At 37.7% G+C, this 16058-nt stretch overlaps 1 protein-coding gene across 1 annotated transcript in view; it reads right to left on the bottom strand.

Moving 5' to 3' along the window:
- MESR6 (misexpression suppressor of ras 6) overlaps positions 1 to 16058 on the bottom strand; it is a 443740-nt gene that overhangs the window by 89050 nt on the left and 338632 nt on the right. Inside the window, exon 6 of the mRNA XM_043410436.1 lies at positions 4577 to 4692. Within this exon, the coding sequence (XP_043266371.1) occupies positions 4577 to 4692 (116 nt within the window). The remainder of the gene's footprint in view (positions 1 to 4576; positions 4693 to 16058) is intronic.

The raw sequence follows: 16058 nt of genomic DNA, 5'->3' as shown, positions 1-16058 counted from the left end.
TGATTTTGTGATTGTCTTTTTTTCTTGGAGGGAGTAGCATCCGGTTAATTATTATTTAATTAAATTAATTATTAGCTCAACAAATTGGTCTTCTGTATCCGTAAAATCTACATTTTGCCCTGTTATCTGCAGTCGAGGGCTCAATTTTTCAATTTTTGTTCAACCGATTACGTATTTTTTTAACCTCTACGTTTTAAAGTTCAATTAAATTGAGGATTTAAAAAATCAGCGAAAAAGGCCCAATTTTGCGTTTTGCGCCTGCCCCACGAGAACCCGGTTTGCATCGAAGTCGAACCGACAAACGCATCAATGGGTGTCACGATGCAGTACTTAATACGAGGAGTTCTCGACAGATCGCGCCACGTGAATATCCAAATGTGAATTCTCGTACAATTTTCAAATGAACATTTTTTACAAACTAACACCGCTTGAGGGAAACTTGTGGAAGCACCTGCAAGAAATAAACTCGTGCGACGTAATGCAATTTATGGAAATTTGTAGATCACCGCGTGATTACTACAACAGAAAAAATTTTACAAACCGACTTTGCAGTCGTAGTTCCACCTCATCATTCAATATTAGACATTCCCTCGCTTCTCACTAGATTTTGAAAAAGAATTTTCCCATTTTTAGAATAATTTTCTGTTTCTACCTCAAATTTTATGATTTGCATTCCAACGAATAAGTAACACAATTGACAATTTCGAATTTATGTTCTAATCTTTTAAAATCAGGAGTGTGGTGCGCATTAGCTTGTGTCTCGATCGGAGGCATCGAGTGGAAGCGCTGTTGAAATTGCTCGGTGGGGGGAGGCAGAAGAAGAGTGAAAATAAAGAAAAGTAGTAGAGATGCCACAGAGTTATACGTCGAGTGGTCGCTTCAGAGTCGTACAGAGCGAAAATAAGGATGAAGAAGAAAAGATTGGAGAAAAGCAATAGAAGGAGGGGGAGAGAGAGAAAGAGAGAACAGAGAGCGGGCGACGTAAGCAGGAAGAAGGGATATTGGAACGAAGGGCAGGAGGAAGGAAAAATGGAAGGAGAGTCTGAACAGTTTATAAGCGTACATTGAGTTATTGGTAGCTCATCTGCCCCTTCGATATCCGGCTGGATGGCTTCGTCTTCGGCTTCGTACTCACGCCTCGCTCTATCCTTCGGTTCGTTTTTTTATTTTTATTTTTTATTATTATCACTCCCTACATCCTTTTTTTCTGCGTCTTCTCGTCTGTTTGGATCTTTAGGGCCAGGGAGAGGCAAGGAATGAGAAAAAGTCAAATCTTACATTTTACGATGCAACAGCAACGTTTTGATTCCCCATTCCTTTCAACGGATAATGGGCTGACGTTGAAAATCAGATTTAGAAAGCTGTGGAATTTACAAATTGGTAAAAATCTTTTCAATCACGAGATTGATCGTGAATTGTACCGAAATACAACGATCCACGTTTTCATCCATTTGTAAGATTAGATTCGATATTTTCGGAACGAATTTACGTTCTATGTGCGTGTTGTAAGTAACGATTCTGACTGTGAAAAGAAAGGAACGACTTTTGTTCACTGTTGTATAAGAAATTACGAAGAACGTCTGTCAAAATGGAGTCGATTGCACCTGCCACAGAGTTTTGATGAAGCAACCTCAGGGAGCAAAAAATAAATAATTTCAATTCGGAATGTATCCATTTGCCAGATTGAAACAATGTATCACCACTTTGAATCTATTCCTGAAAACGATTCGTAAGGCTGGTAGGAAAAGGTATCGGATCCGAAGGGTTGATCGTGACGTATTATAAGTGTTATAGCAAAAGAGGAGAGCAAAAGAAATAGTATGTTGGTCCAAAGATGCAGGATTTTCTTTCGACTGTCTCGAATATAACTTCGTGTTACCAAACCTGAGGATCCCCGAGCTTAGTCGCGGGGGTAGGGGAGAAGGAGGAAGTGCAAAGAAAGGGTGCATTAGGAGATTGTGTTCGACAGTTGTTTACGACGAGCTCGAACTTCCTTGCGCCCATTTCTTTACTTTTTTCCAGTCTAACTCACACTCTCGCACATACGTATGTTTATGTATATATTTGTATATAAACGACGAATGGAGAAGAGAAAAAGGAAAGTGATGTCTCTTCAGCCCTTTGTGTCTCACCGAGTCAGGTCGATCCGAGGTCTATTCTATTTGTTTGTCTTTTTTTTTTTACGTTTTTCACCCCCTCATCGGTGTCTCGGGGTATGTTCGGTCTACACATTATTTTTTTTTCTCCAAACTGAGCATTTTTTTTTATTTTGCAACCGGTTTTTAGCCAACTGGAACTTGGCGCTGTACACGAAAAAGGCTTCGTGGGCATGTTTGTTTTCGAACGACGGTTGAAATCCACTTCTTTACATAATTTTGAGGCCGACATTATTGGAAAATGCTCAGCCAGGAAGATATGAAGAATGGAAGACAGAAAACGAAAGGAAGGACCCGCAAAATGTTTGGTAAGAAAATTAGTGCAGTTATATCAGGAAATCATAATGAAAAAAATAAAAATTAGAAAAGTTGGAAGGAACGGCTGATGATAAAATGTGCCTACAGTTTGAGCTAATCTACCGGAAGTTGAGGGAGTACATTGCTGATGCAGAATGCAATGAACCAGCTGTCGATCCGGTTAAAAGTGCAACAGATTGGATTAGAGACGACGGCGATAGAGGGTGTGCGAAAAAGTGGTATGAACGAGAAAATGAGGAAAAAAATTGGCTCGATTACGATAAGGTTGATTTGTTCACTGCCCCGATAGACTCCCTCGAATATGCGTCCGGCTGCGCATTATTTATCTCCGTCCCTGTTTCCACCTCGTTTTCTAATTTTTAATCGTTCTTTCATTTTGATCGTTTTTCTTATTCGAATTTCTAATTATCGGTTAATGATCCGCCGTGGGGCTTAGCGAAACTCCGGATGCAACGGATGGGCCCGAGTGTGTGCACCGCGTCGGTTCTACGACGATGCATAAGCCACGACTAGCCTGCACTATTAAATTATAGGCGCGGTTAGAGGTGATCCGACTCGCATGCTTGTGGGTTGCAATAATTGCCAATTTCCAGGGGTCCTGCTCATATAATAACGTGCCTACCGCTGCTTCTCTTCCTTCGACAAGTTCCACGTGCTAAACCATTCCTACACGCCCCTTCCTCTATACTTTCCACTAACCATCAATCGAACTTTGCTGCTGTTTTGTTGCACAATGCATGTCGAGCTCTCTTCGGGTCACCGAATTTCACCTCTGATGTCTATATTCCCAGTCTGTTTGGGAATTTGTCTACAGATGGGCGTCTGTGTACAGAAACAGCGATTTCATTGTAAACATGCGCTAAAGCATAGAAATTTTATAGATCTTATAATATTCCAACTGCTACAAATGATGAGCGTTCCTCGATCGCGAGCACGGTGTATCCAGATTTTATACGACGATTAGCTGCGCTTTATGATTTTTTGTAGTCAATTCATAATCGTATTCGTTCACGAAGAATTTTATTACTGGAACTTATCGATTGAATAAATACATTGAATGAAGTTTATTGATTCTTAAGATATGAAAATTGCGTCAGTTCAATTTTTCTCAGTCATTTTTATGACCATTGATAATTCAAAGTCCCAGCATTCTTGCTCCCGGTTTAATGCATTCCTCGGTATAAAAATTTCGTCAGTATTCATACTTGACACTTATGAACGTGCATTTGTTTAGCAGACATAAAATTTTTTTCCGGGCTTGGCGACACCACGTTTTTACGGTCGTCGTGACAAGAATGCGGCTCTGCTAATTATTATTGAATAGATTAGAGCTCTTTGAAATAAAATGGTCGAGAACAAACGGTATTTCGAAATAAACGTAGTGTTATTGCTTCTCGATTTTTTACTTCGACAGCCCCGGAAGTGTCCACCAGGCTCAAGTTCTCTTTCTTCTCGTCGATCGTTCGGGCATAGACGAGAACACCTCAAGCTCGCAATAAAATCGTCGACGATGAGCTATAAATCGCGTGACACGAGACGACGCTCATAAAGAGATTTATCGTTAAGAGCGAAAGAGAAATAGAGAGAGAGAACTCTGAGAACATTGGAGTAGTAACGATCGACGTGTTATGGGAATACACGTACGAACATTTGAAAATTCGTACCAGGCTCGTACAAATCCCTCGATTTCTTCATCTTTCTCACTCGACAAGAGAAAAAATATTCTGCTTATGCTATTGCTTGTCTACATATTTTGTAAACATCCGATTACTGCAGAATCGTTTACGTCGTTTTTCGCGAGGCCTCGATATTTGAGATAAACAATCATTGCGAGCTTAGCAAGAATTTTATGTTTATTTGTGTCTCATTCCATGTTTACTTGGCGCTTCGATCAAATTGAAATCCAACGAACCAATTCCAATCCAAGATAAAATGGAAGTCAAAAATGCAATTAGAAATGCAGCGACCCAATTTATGTTGAAACAACAAGAATTAAAGAAATTTGAAATGCTGACTTTTTTCAATTTTTCTCAGGTAACTGAATCGCGTTATTTTTTACGAGGGAGCGTCGTTCTCTCAAAATTAGTATAAAAATGACTTACCGATGAGACGAGATGTTTTCGTATCCTCGCAGATTCCGATGTTCTTGCAAATGTTGGAAAATAGCTTCGAGCTCGTCGAGCTGTTCGTTTCTGGCAGTGACTGCTTCCTTGAGAATCTGTGTAACGAAGAATCATTCAGAATTTAAAAAACATCGAACGAAATCCAGTTGCATGAAAGAAACCATAAAAAAATGTCACATTTCCGCTCGCATGTGATATTTGAAAAATGTAAATCACATCTGAACCATTCAGAACGACTTTTTCAAGAGCACAGATCCCTCGAGACTTGAATTATTCCTTTTGCTCGTGTGTTACACACGGGACAATATATCGACGTGATTGCAATACGTCGAGAAAAGTTGAGAGCTCAATACCGAGCCAACGAAAGACGAAAAAAGAAGTGCAGATACTTAGAGATACAACAAAATAGTCGACGGGGGCTCAACTCGTACTAATAATCCCCATTGTTCGAAATCTGCTTGCACGCAAAGTACTCAGATTCTGATAGTTCGGCGTTCTCTCGCTTTCGTCGTTCTCCTTCTTCCTTAAAACGCATTTTAGAAATATCAAGGGAATGAATAAAATTCCGAAAACTGGGAAATTTTGTTTGCTATCGTCGTTTTATAGAATAACGAGAAGAATCAAAGTCTCCAAAAAAGTTTGTTCGAATTGAAATTCTTAGTTTCTATCTTATTTCGTTTTACTGATAACTCAATCGATCCATTCTCGTTTTTCGCTATAATACAATTCGCCAAGCTAACTTTAAAACATTTCAAACAAATCCAATAATCAATGAGACTCGTTTACAACAATTGTATTTGAAATCGTTGCCAATGTCAGTTATACATACAGCTCGCTTTTGTGTGCTTAATAAACGATTGAATCTGAGAAGAAAAAGCACACACGAACTCAAGTGTCTAAATGTCTCGATGCTAGGCTCCGATGGAATAACGTTTATTTCGTCCCACATAAAAATCACCGGGATTTTCGAAACAATTATGATAATGGGCTCGCATACTGTCTACGTAGACGTTAGAGCAACATATATAACGAAGAGATAGAGAAACAGACATCCCGTGACAAGCTATCCCACGCATATCTTCCTTATCCTTTCACCACATCTGGTCCTCCTGGACAATCCACCATTGATCTCGTAGCTGCTTTCATATGAACAATGAGCCAAGCGAGGAATCGTTAGAATATTACTCAAGCTCGTCTTGAAAGTTGAAAAGGAAATGAACGCCATCGCGAAAACGAAAGATTCCATCAATTTTGCCAGCCAATAATGACACTTTTGTCCTTCGCAAAACTATTTTTTGTTTCTCGTTGCATTATTGGCTCTTGAAACAACGTAATGTGTAATTGCACGTTGGGAGTGACGGAGGAATGTTTTTCTAATGCCATACAGCTGACAACGTTCGACTCGTTCGATCATACCCCTGATCGCCCACATCCGCGTCTGTTTGTCCGCGTTTGTACCCTTTCGAGGACTACCTTCCACGTTCGTTATTTTTTTCTTTCTCTTCATGGTACGAAACACTGTTACAGCGGGATAATACTTGAGCGAAACGGCCCACATGCGACTCCTACTAACGATGAAGTAATTCATTTGTGCATTTGCGCTCTGAATAATGCGTGAAAATACTAGCACTGAGGAATAAAATATTCGTTTTATTGAACGCATTTTGTGTGACGAAAATTTCGCAGACAATTTTTTTTGTCGATTGGCAAATGTTCGTTGGATTGAGTGGTGAAAATTTTCTTTGTTCAACATGTTTCATAACTTGTTTCAGGATTTATGATTTTTTTTGTTATTAGAAATATTTTGTTTATGGACAATTTTTCAAATTCTTGGATTACGGTGTTTTTCTAATTTAATGATTTTATCAACACTTTCGGTATGCGCTTCGTTTCGATCTGCTCGAGCTCGCACACGATGTGTCATGCTCTGTAAAGAGGCTGGTCGATAATTATTTTGCCAGGCATTCGGGCAGAAAGAGACCCACAGATGGCAGGAGGATAAAAAAAGAGGAGAAAAAAAAAACACGAAATTTACGAACTTGTGAACGATGGAGCAATCGATCTTGCCCGGCTTACCGGTGTCACGTGTCACTCGAGATTATACCCATGATCCGACTTTTTCCATGCACGAGCTACTCCCAATGTGACTATAAAGTTTGGAGAATTGAAACGTTTTTTTCATTCAATTTAGTGGCTAAAAAAGTAGAGCTTTCAGTCACAAATTTTTCGTACGTTTTGCCCATTTGTTTTTCACGTTTCATCATTTAATTCAATCAATTGCATCGCGAATACGAAAAAGTGAATAATTAGAAATTAATAAAAAGTACGAAATTCTTCTGAACATTTTCTAACAATGAAACTCGCAGTTCAGTTATTCAATTTTTATTTCAAATATTCTTTTGACCATTTTAGAATGAGCTCACTGCGTCCTCTGCAGTCGAATTCGGGAAAATCATTGAAATTACAAATTTTTTAATATTCACTCAATACAGAAAAACGAATCGATAAAACGATTACAAAAAACAAATGAAACCGTTTACAATGTCAGTAGCATTCGAGAAGGCGAATCTCATCCGCATCTCGTTCTTCTCGCAAGACTGTTTTTTTTTTAAATGCGGGGATGACGAAGAGTATTGAAGGCTGAAGGAGGGAACGATCGGTGGCGGTGTATTTAATTGCATCGTCCTGCGTTGTTCAGGCTACTTCTTTCCTCCTCATTAAGTCAATCCAGCCGATGGACGGCGTGCAGCACGACCAGATCCATATTTATTGCATGAGGTGGAATGGAATGAGAGGTGGCAAGGCATAGGAATATATACATGATGTAACGAAAGACTCGAGGTAACTCGAAAGCGTCATCAGCATCAGCATCATCGTCATCATCATCATTATCATCATGAGCGTGGTAAAACCACGAGTAAATCCCGACCAGTAGCTCACAAGGAACTTGGCAGAGGTGCACCGTAAATTTCAACGTTAATGCCAAGTTGTCATGGACAACCGACTGCTACAAAACACTTTGGTCGGTCTTTAAGGTCGCTTGAATAAAAATGGTGAAAAAGAATCGCTCGAAAAATCCATCCTTCATAGCCTTCAATACAGAGCTAGTGCTTGCGATAAGTCACGCGCTTATACAATCGTTTATTCAATTATAATAATACGTCTTGACAGGACGATGATATTTCACGATCTCGATTCAATCGTGTTCCGATTAATCTCACGGTTTATTCGAAACCGGGCAATTTATCAGTCTTAACATCAGTAAGGACGTAAAAACGATCCTCAATTAAGTTGTACCCGACGTTCTTGAGACTATCAGGAAGTCTCGATATACCGCGTTACAAATTATCGACACTCGCAGTGCTTCGATTATTTTCATTCATCACTTTTGACGTGTCCTGTTAACTTTTCACAACCACATTATCACGCTTATTTGTTTAAACGATTTCGCGACGCAGCTGAGAACCGATTCCACACGGCATCCATCACGGAATTCATCGATGCTTCGAAATAATGTACGAATGGAACAATCTCACAAGTGATTTGATAAATAGAAAATATCACTGAAAACATTTGCTCAATTGTTGCGAAATTGTCCAAAAAAATTTCATGAGTTTTCAGTAAAATTTCAAGCAATGAAAATGAATGAAATTTACGTCACAAAATTCCTCACAATTTCAGTATTCTATTCAACAAAAGCATTAGAAAAACGACGACTTGGGAAAATGATCTTCTGGATTTCGTCATCGACAACATTCATGACAATTCGTTCGTCTATCAGTCCACTTGTCTCGCGTTCGCTTAATCATGAGATTACATTTTTATTTCGTGAGAATCTTGGAACGAATGTTGTTCAAGTGACAGGAGAATTACGAGGCAGTGAGATAAATTTCAATTGATAGCAACGTTGGGGGGTAACGTTCCGAGTGATATAACACTGGAAATAAAATCTGCGTGCAAGATATCACACGATGCACGTGGGCTGAGACACGCGCATAGTTGTTTCACCTACAACGTAGCGTGTATAATGAACAATTTTTGCTATGCAGGCCCGATGTGGTGTGGCACGTGGAATTCGTTGTTTGTCGAACACCGAGATATTTATTTACGTTTATGCATATAAACATGGCGAGGTAGGTATGTTTTTTTTTCAACGTTTTATCTTGCACGAGTAGAAACTAAAAATATCTTCGAGCTCCCATTGCATCAGATGAGTCGAGTAATTTACAAGGCCTCAATAAACATCGAAAATTTTCACTCGTGAAACATTTATTAATATTGTTTCTTATCTTGTAAACTTTTCTCGTAGACGTGTTAATTGAGTTCCCGATGGAGTTGAGACGCTAGGAAGGCTAAGGTTCAATATGTCAAATATTCAAATTTTAGAACGGTTGATATTTCAAAATTTTAAAACGTTGTAATATCAGATTGGAGAAAAATAAGTAATTCGAAATTCTCATTTCCGATCGACTATTTAGCAGATTACGTGTTTAATCGAATATTCCTTTTTTGAATTCGTATTTACTCGAAAATATAGATTTCGATAGTTTTCATTTCGAATGCATTTTTAACAGACCACACGAATGGCAAAAGTTCATATTTTCGAATTTAAAATGAAGAGTAGTTGTTTTATAGATAGACCAGAACATAGAGTAGCAAAAAATCGAAAGTGAATTTTTCGAGCCTATAAAACTTAGATATACAGAATAACGATGGCTCGAAAAGGCGAAAGTCAAAATGGCGATGTTTGGACATCACCAGTCTGAGTAAGTGCGTGAAGGAGAAGCGTGCATGTATTTTGAGCTCTGCTGCATTCCTTTATTTCGATCGGTCGACTTTCTAACGTTTCACCATTTTGACCGTTCGACTTTTTTGTATTTCAATATTTGAATCTCAGTAATATTTAGTCTTTCGTTACTATATATTTTCATTGTGAATATTCCCAGAATTGCTGATTGCAGTAATTTATAAATCGAAAGAGTGATAGTCGAATTTTTGGAAAAAACAATATTTTAGTTGTCGTTCTATGGGCGACTGTTCCATTCTATTTTCAATGTAAACGTGCTTCGAACCTTGAAGTTTCTACTTTATTTATTTTCGACATTCAAAGCTCTAGTCGAATTGATCTGTCTCCATATTATCATTCGAAGTACATAAGCTCGAGATTTTAGCTGTTCGAAATTTTACTCATTCTAATATTTTATCCCTACTCGCTAAGAAGATGCAGTGTTTTAGAATTTCGTTGGCATGGAAATCGCGTCAAGGATAACCGGTGTCAAAAATCCTCCCTCCCGCGTATACACTTAATTAATTCATTATCTTCTTTCGTTTATTTTTTTGGCTGGGAGCTTCTTAATTACTTTGCTCCCAATATGCCTGTTCTCCTCCGGACGCGATCGACGATTAGCTTTTCGATTCGAGCGAGGAACGCGCCGGACATAACACCCTGTGTCATGAATCAATAAGCAGGTGTGCTCATCAGGATGCCACAAGGTGCGTTCTCTCGTAGATCATTACGCCTCTTTTTTTCTGTGAACACGGTATAATGTACAACTCAGTTATGGTCGGAATAAGAATTTCGAGAAAACCTCTTAAAAAAAAGGATCGAAGCGGTTCGGACTTTCATCAGTCTCAGGTTATGCTGAGCTGCCTTAGCAAGGATCGAATCTGTCCAATCGTTGGATACTTTGCGAATACAATCGTTCTCGAGCCATGCAATGGATAGAGGAGATAAATTTCCCTGTCGAAAAGGCTGGAAGTGAATAATGACTTCAATGAATCCATGCAAATAGATTCTCACAGGTATGGGAATCAGGAATAAAACTGATGGAGAAACAATTATGCGGGCATCGTATCGATAATGAATAATAAATGATTTACTAATTAATCAGGATTAACGCCTTACATGCGTCAAGCAGTGAGACGCGCTAAAAGAGAAACTGTTTTTAGAAGAGATAGCAATAGAAATGAATAAAAATAATTTTTACACATTGTTTATCAGTATTTAAACTTTGTGGAAAAATTTATTTCATTTTTTTCTTAAAAAATTACAACATAAAAAGTCACGTTTCCCGAAACACTACGAAAAAAAGTTGCTCCACGGTCTGCATCATTTCTTCTTGAAATGTTGATAGATCTGCAAAACCTAAAAAAATTCTTGTAAAATAAGTTTGTAGTTATAGTCCGTCGAGCCGGATTTTTGAAATTCGAAAAATTTAGTAACTTATGACAGTTAAAAAAAGTGTGCATTTTGTGTCATAAATGTCACACTTTAATTATGTTTATAACATTTTTTTAATCACAATATCAAAAACCCGACTCGACACACTATAGAGAAAATAATTTCGAATATTTAAAAAAAAAAGCATCAAAAAATATTAAATACTGTACGAGTTATCATGCAGACTGTGCCAGAAAAAGTATTAGTTTTGAGAAAACCGCATTTAAAGTTTCAAGTGCGCATCAAGCCCTCTCGTTGAACGTTCACGTTGTTTTCTATAACAACTTTCGATCTATAGGAAATTTTTACAATCGACTTTTTCAGAAATACGCCTAAAACTATGTAAGGTTCGTTGAGAAAGCTGAACAACATTTCTAATCCGTGAAATTTCAATAAATCAGATTTGTAATTGATAGTAAAGTTTATTTCGTCAGTGATCTTGGTAAAAACATATATAATTCAGCAGATAAGTAATGGATCGTTGCCTCTGTCAGGATTCTTTCCTGTGGGTTATCAATATTATCGGGCATGTAGGATTAAATCACTGTGAGATTATTACATATGTACAAAAGTTCGAACTGCGTTAGTGCAATGTTTCAATTCAGCGTGGTTATATCGCGTGTGTTCGTCGATGCTGCGTGTCGTGAATAAAAGCTACTGAACGACTCAAAGCTGCGGTATAGCAGAGCTACTCACGCGCGGCTATATTGTATGCCCATCGTAGATCCTGGTTAGATTCGCTTCAAGATCTCACCAATGTATGATCATTAATGCAGCTGCGAATCACACGGTCCATTAATCCTGTGTAGAGATGCTCTCTGTTAATAACTTGCATCACGGACGTGCACTTTTGTGCTGAAATTTCTACACTTTTACATCAGTGATAACGCAAATTCATGAGTAAAACTTTTATTTCAATATTTCGATTGCTTTTGATTAAGGTAGATCAGATTTTTACTCCCTAATTAAAGATATAATCACTTTGAATTAATGTCAGAGTTATTAATTTGAAATTGTAAATACATGTTTCCAACTTATCTTTTGGCGAATGAAATTACAAGTGATTGATTTATGGGGGATCCATCACTGACTGAACCCCGAATTTCATTCGTAGCTGACTAAAATTCTATAGTTTTTAATGTAAAAAATCACATCGAGAGTACAAAGAGAAAGCACGAAGGGAAATGTATCAAGAAAAAAGTATTAATAAAAAGACAGAAGGCTGTGACAGGAATGGACCAATTCAAGAAGAAACAAAATGCCGAAGTATGCAAATGTGAGGTTATACGATTGCTCATTACTAATTTCGTTTAATCTTTAACGTAATATATCTTTATTACTAGTAAGACAAACCTCTCGCATTTTTTCCTAAACCTTTATTATATGCTTCATTGTTATTGTGCAACTTTTCATAAACTTTATAAGAAGCGTTCATTCGTTATATGGAAAGATAAAAGATTGTGGGTTTTCCTTCTTAAGAATATCGTTTCATGTATGAACTACCTGAAATCACAAAAATTATTAATAAATTTAAAAATGATTTTTTTTAATGATCACCTTTAGTTTAAGTGATCATTAGTTTTCCCAGTTTTGTCATAATGACGTGTGTCTACGAACGCTGATTTTTCTGGGATTCCTTCTGCTGTTAATTCCACTCACTTCAATCGTTATTTCACCTCCGAATCCCGGAAGGTACCAGTAAATGAGCAATTATGGTTGATCATCTCGATGTCTTAAATTCTCTTTTGCAACTTGAATATTTCGCAATGATCGCATCTCAAGTCTCTAGTCTCTCACGTTTGATAGTGTCGGGGCAACACGAGAGTCCAATACCGTATTTGCAAATGGGAATAGAAACGAAGCGCTTACCCAATACCGAGCTCAGAGATGGAGAAAAAGACACGCGTAGGACGTGGTGTGAATAACACGACCCATGAGTCGTTAATCGACGTAAAAATCTTAAGTATATTACCGGTGAGCAGCTGAACTTTTTTGAATAATGCACTTTATACATGAATTACAATAGCGCTTTATTCAATCGAGGGTACAGAGCATTTTTCACATTTTTATTTGAAATACTTTTTTAATATTTTATAAAAGGAATGTTAATTTGATTTTTTTTTTTTTTTTTTAAATAAATATAAATATTCGTGCTGTCTCAACGAAGAGCGTTGATGGAAATTCTGTGGAAAAAATTGTCTAATCAGAAAAGGAAATATTTTTACGGATTCTGGGAACTTCAGTACATGAATTGGGAATTGGGACGAAGGCAAGAGCGCACGGCACCTGGAGATTGCTTGTGTTTTATGATCCAACCACTAATGGTTTAGAGCAGTACAGAATCGTTAATCCAACATCGAGCCGATGGAAATGTCTGATAAAAAAAATTCTGATCCTGAAATAGATCCTTAATAGCTTGAGGTTGTTTTTTTTTTTGGAACCTGCTTCGTTCTGGCCTTTTTTTTAAATATCTGGGTACGAAAATCTTTCTAATTCGAAAGCGCACAAAAGAATGCAAAGGAAAATCATTCCGTGACGAGATAACGAACACTTTATTGGTACAGGTACCACTATCTGAATTATTATTCCCAAACCTTACGTTACGATTTCCTAGACCGACTTTGTAATTTAAAGTGAGGACCGTACCCATATAGATAAATGAGAAAGGAAACATTCGAATGGGTTTCCAAGTAGATAAAAGAATCTTAATTTTTGGGCCTTTCGTTCGGTCCTAATTTCCAAAGTTGAGTCTCTTCCTGACCACCCTTGACATAACAGAAAACTTCGGGACGAAAATAGCTGTGAAAGTTTGCCGGATGGCCTAAGAGAAAAAAAACAACACATTAAGGTGAGCTGCGTATCCGTATATGTATAGTGAGGAATATATTATTTTTCAAGAATTTTCAAAGTATTTACCCACCGATTAAAAACAGCATAGTATTTTTCGAATTTTGCAATTTTTTGACCCTTGAATTCTAAACAGCTTTATGTAGATAGCAAAAAGCGATGCACGTAAGAACTATATTTCGTTTTGTTTTCGAATGTCATTCATCATGTCAGACCAGCACTTATAATAAGTGGAAATGTATTGTAAATCACAAATTTTCACTGTCAGCACAGTAAATTCTATGATAAATACACAAATATATACCGAATACGTGTGACATTTTACCATACATATAATTTTTTTTCAGGATTGCCCGAGCATATTTTACAACATAAACATTTGAAGTGACTGAAAACATTTTTTACTATACTTATAGAGAAAAAGACTCTTGAGTCTTTTGAATAAAAGGTCTTTTTCAACATTTCTTATTACTGCTCTTTGAATTAATGCTGCACTTCAGTACGTATATGCTGTCTCCGAGATATTATATTTCTAGTACTTTCCTCTAGAATTTTCGGCCTCGTTTTCTTCGCGTAGAAATAACGTGCTCGGAACACGAATCAGCAATCCAATAAAACGAAGAAACATTTTAAATTGTAAATCTTAAATTTCAAATCATGAGAGAAGAATATAGCTATTTGCAATTAATTCTTTATCCATCCATTCTTTAGAAATTCCTTGTAAACTTCTCAACTAGAATTGGACGAAAGGAAAACTCTTGCACTATTTACAGGGAGTATGAATTCCAAAAGGGACTTCATTCCCAATGAAGAGGGATGAAAGTCATTCTGGATCATGATGTACAAGTGTACAAGTACAAGGGTTGTTGATTGAACCAAGAAGCGTCGATCTCACCTGGAGAGCAGCTCTATCACGTTAACTAGAGGTTTATTCACTTTTGCGGTCTCACAACCTTTCTCCACGTCCTTTCTTTTCGCAATTATCATTTCGTATCGTAAAGTCACATCGGTACAGTAACAACAGATTGCGTGGCTAGCAGTGATCATCATTTATTTGCCACACGTATGCATGAATCGTGGCAATCGTGTGGAGAATCGTTTGAGTCGATTTAACCAAGCTCATAGTTATCCTTGCATCGATTTATTTATATTTATTCGCGTATATGTTTGTATCTGGTTTGTGAGATAGAGGCACACATGCGGAAGGCAAGCTTGTACGGGGCAATTAATTTACTTGCACACTTGGCAAATCAATCTTGTGGCAGGTTGTGGCTTCGTCGGGACTTTAACGTTCCCTTGATTTCGTGGCTGTGCAATTCTCGCGGTAATAATACACCGTGTACACACCTATCTCTCAGCTTCGATGCGAAGAATAATTGCTTACTCAACTCCGTAAAGAGAGAGAGAGAGAGGAAAAATGGCGATTTTCTCTCATTTAAGGTTTTATGGTACACATTGCAGAACGATTAACGAGCGATAAATACGAGTCGGATCGACGCATCCTTTACAGTTTTATGTCGAGAGGTGCGGCAACGCATTGATCGTCGAAGTTGAAAAAAAACTTGAAATTGATAGCCGTCTTTTTACAATTTTAACACGCATCAGGAAAAAAAACGTATCAATCAAATCTATTGACCATTTGTCCGAAGATTTTAAAAGCGGTATCGTTTTTTGATTCTTGTGTATAGAACATGGATTCGCAAACACAGTAATAATCGGCCCTCCGGAGTTAACACGGCTCTGCCTAACTTAAGACGAAGAGGGGGGAGGGGAGAGAGCAGACGATATGAAAGAAGTAAAGTAATAGGAAGTCTCTGGTATGACTTATGTAGAAAGATGTTACATGCTCTGGCAGGCAGTATTAGTCGCTGATGCAACCATCTGCCCGCAGACCGAAGTGGTTGCGCAATTGAGAACGCGAGAGACCCCCATAAAGCATCGTGGACTTGATTCGTTTATGTGTTCCATGACCGCAGTACGATTGAACGAAGAGTTCGGAATGACAAATCAGCAACAGCTGACGGCTTTGTGTCAATTTGGACTTGTTTCTTTGAAGCATTCGTGAAGCAAAATACGGAGATTAAAATCGCGTTAGTTGAATTATAACGTCGAAGAAAAAAGCATCAGAGTCATAATTATTCGCGTTGGAAAAAGATTTTTTTTCTGTTGCCACTATAGATTCGAATCAATTATCCTCTAGCTCAGTTCAACTCGAAATCTCCCATTCTCGCGTTATTTCCTTTCAAGCCTAAGTGCAATAATTTCATAAAGTTTGTAGAATACAAAATTACAGGCTCATCGAAGATCGACGAGATTGCTCGGTATTTTTTATTCCCTGTTATTTCTAACGGAACGAAAGAATAAATATTATCTCCGGGTCACACTGAGAGCCTT

Source organism: Venturia canescens, chromosome 1 (assembly GCF_019457755.1).
Source record: "Venturia canescens isolate UGA chromosome 1, ASM1945775v1, whole genome shotgun sequence".
Lineage (NCBI taxonomy): Eukaryota > Metazoa > Arthropoda > Insecta > Hymenoptera > Ichneumonidae > Venturia > Venturia canescens.
This window is presented reverse-complemented; position numbering and strand designations above follow the sequence as displayed.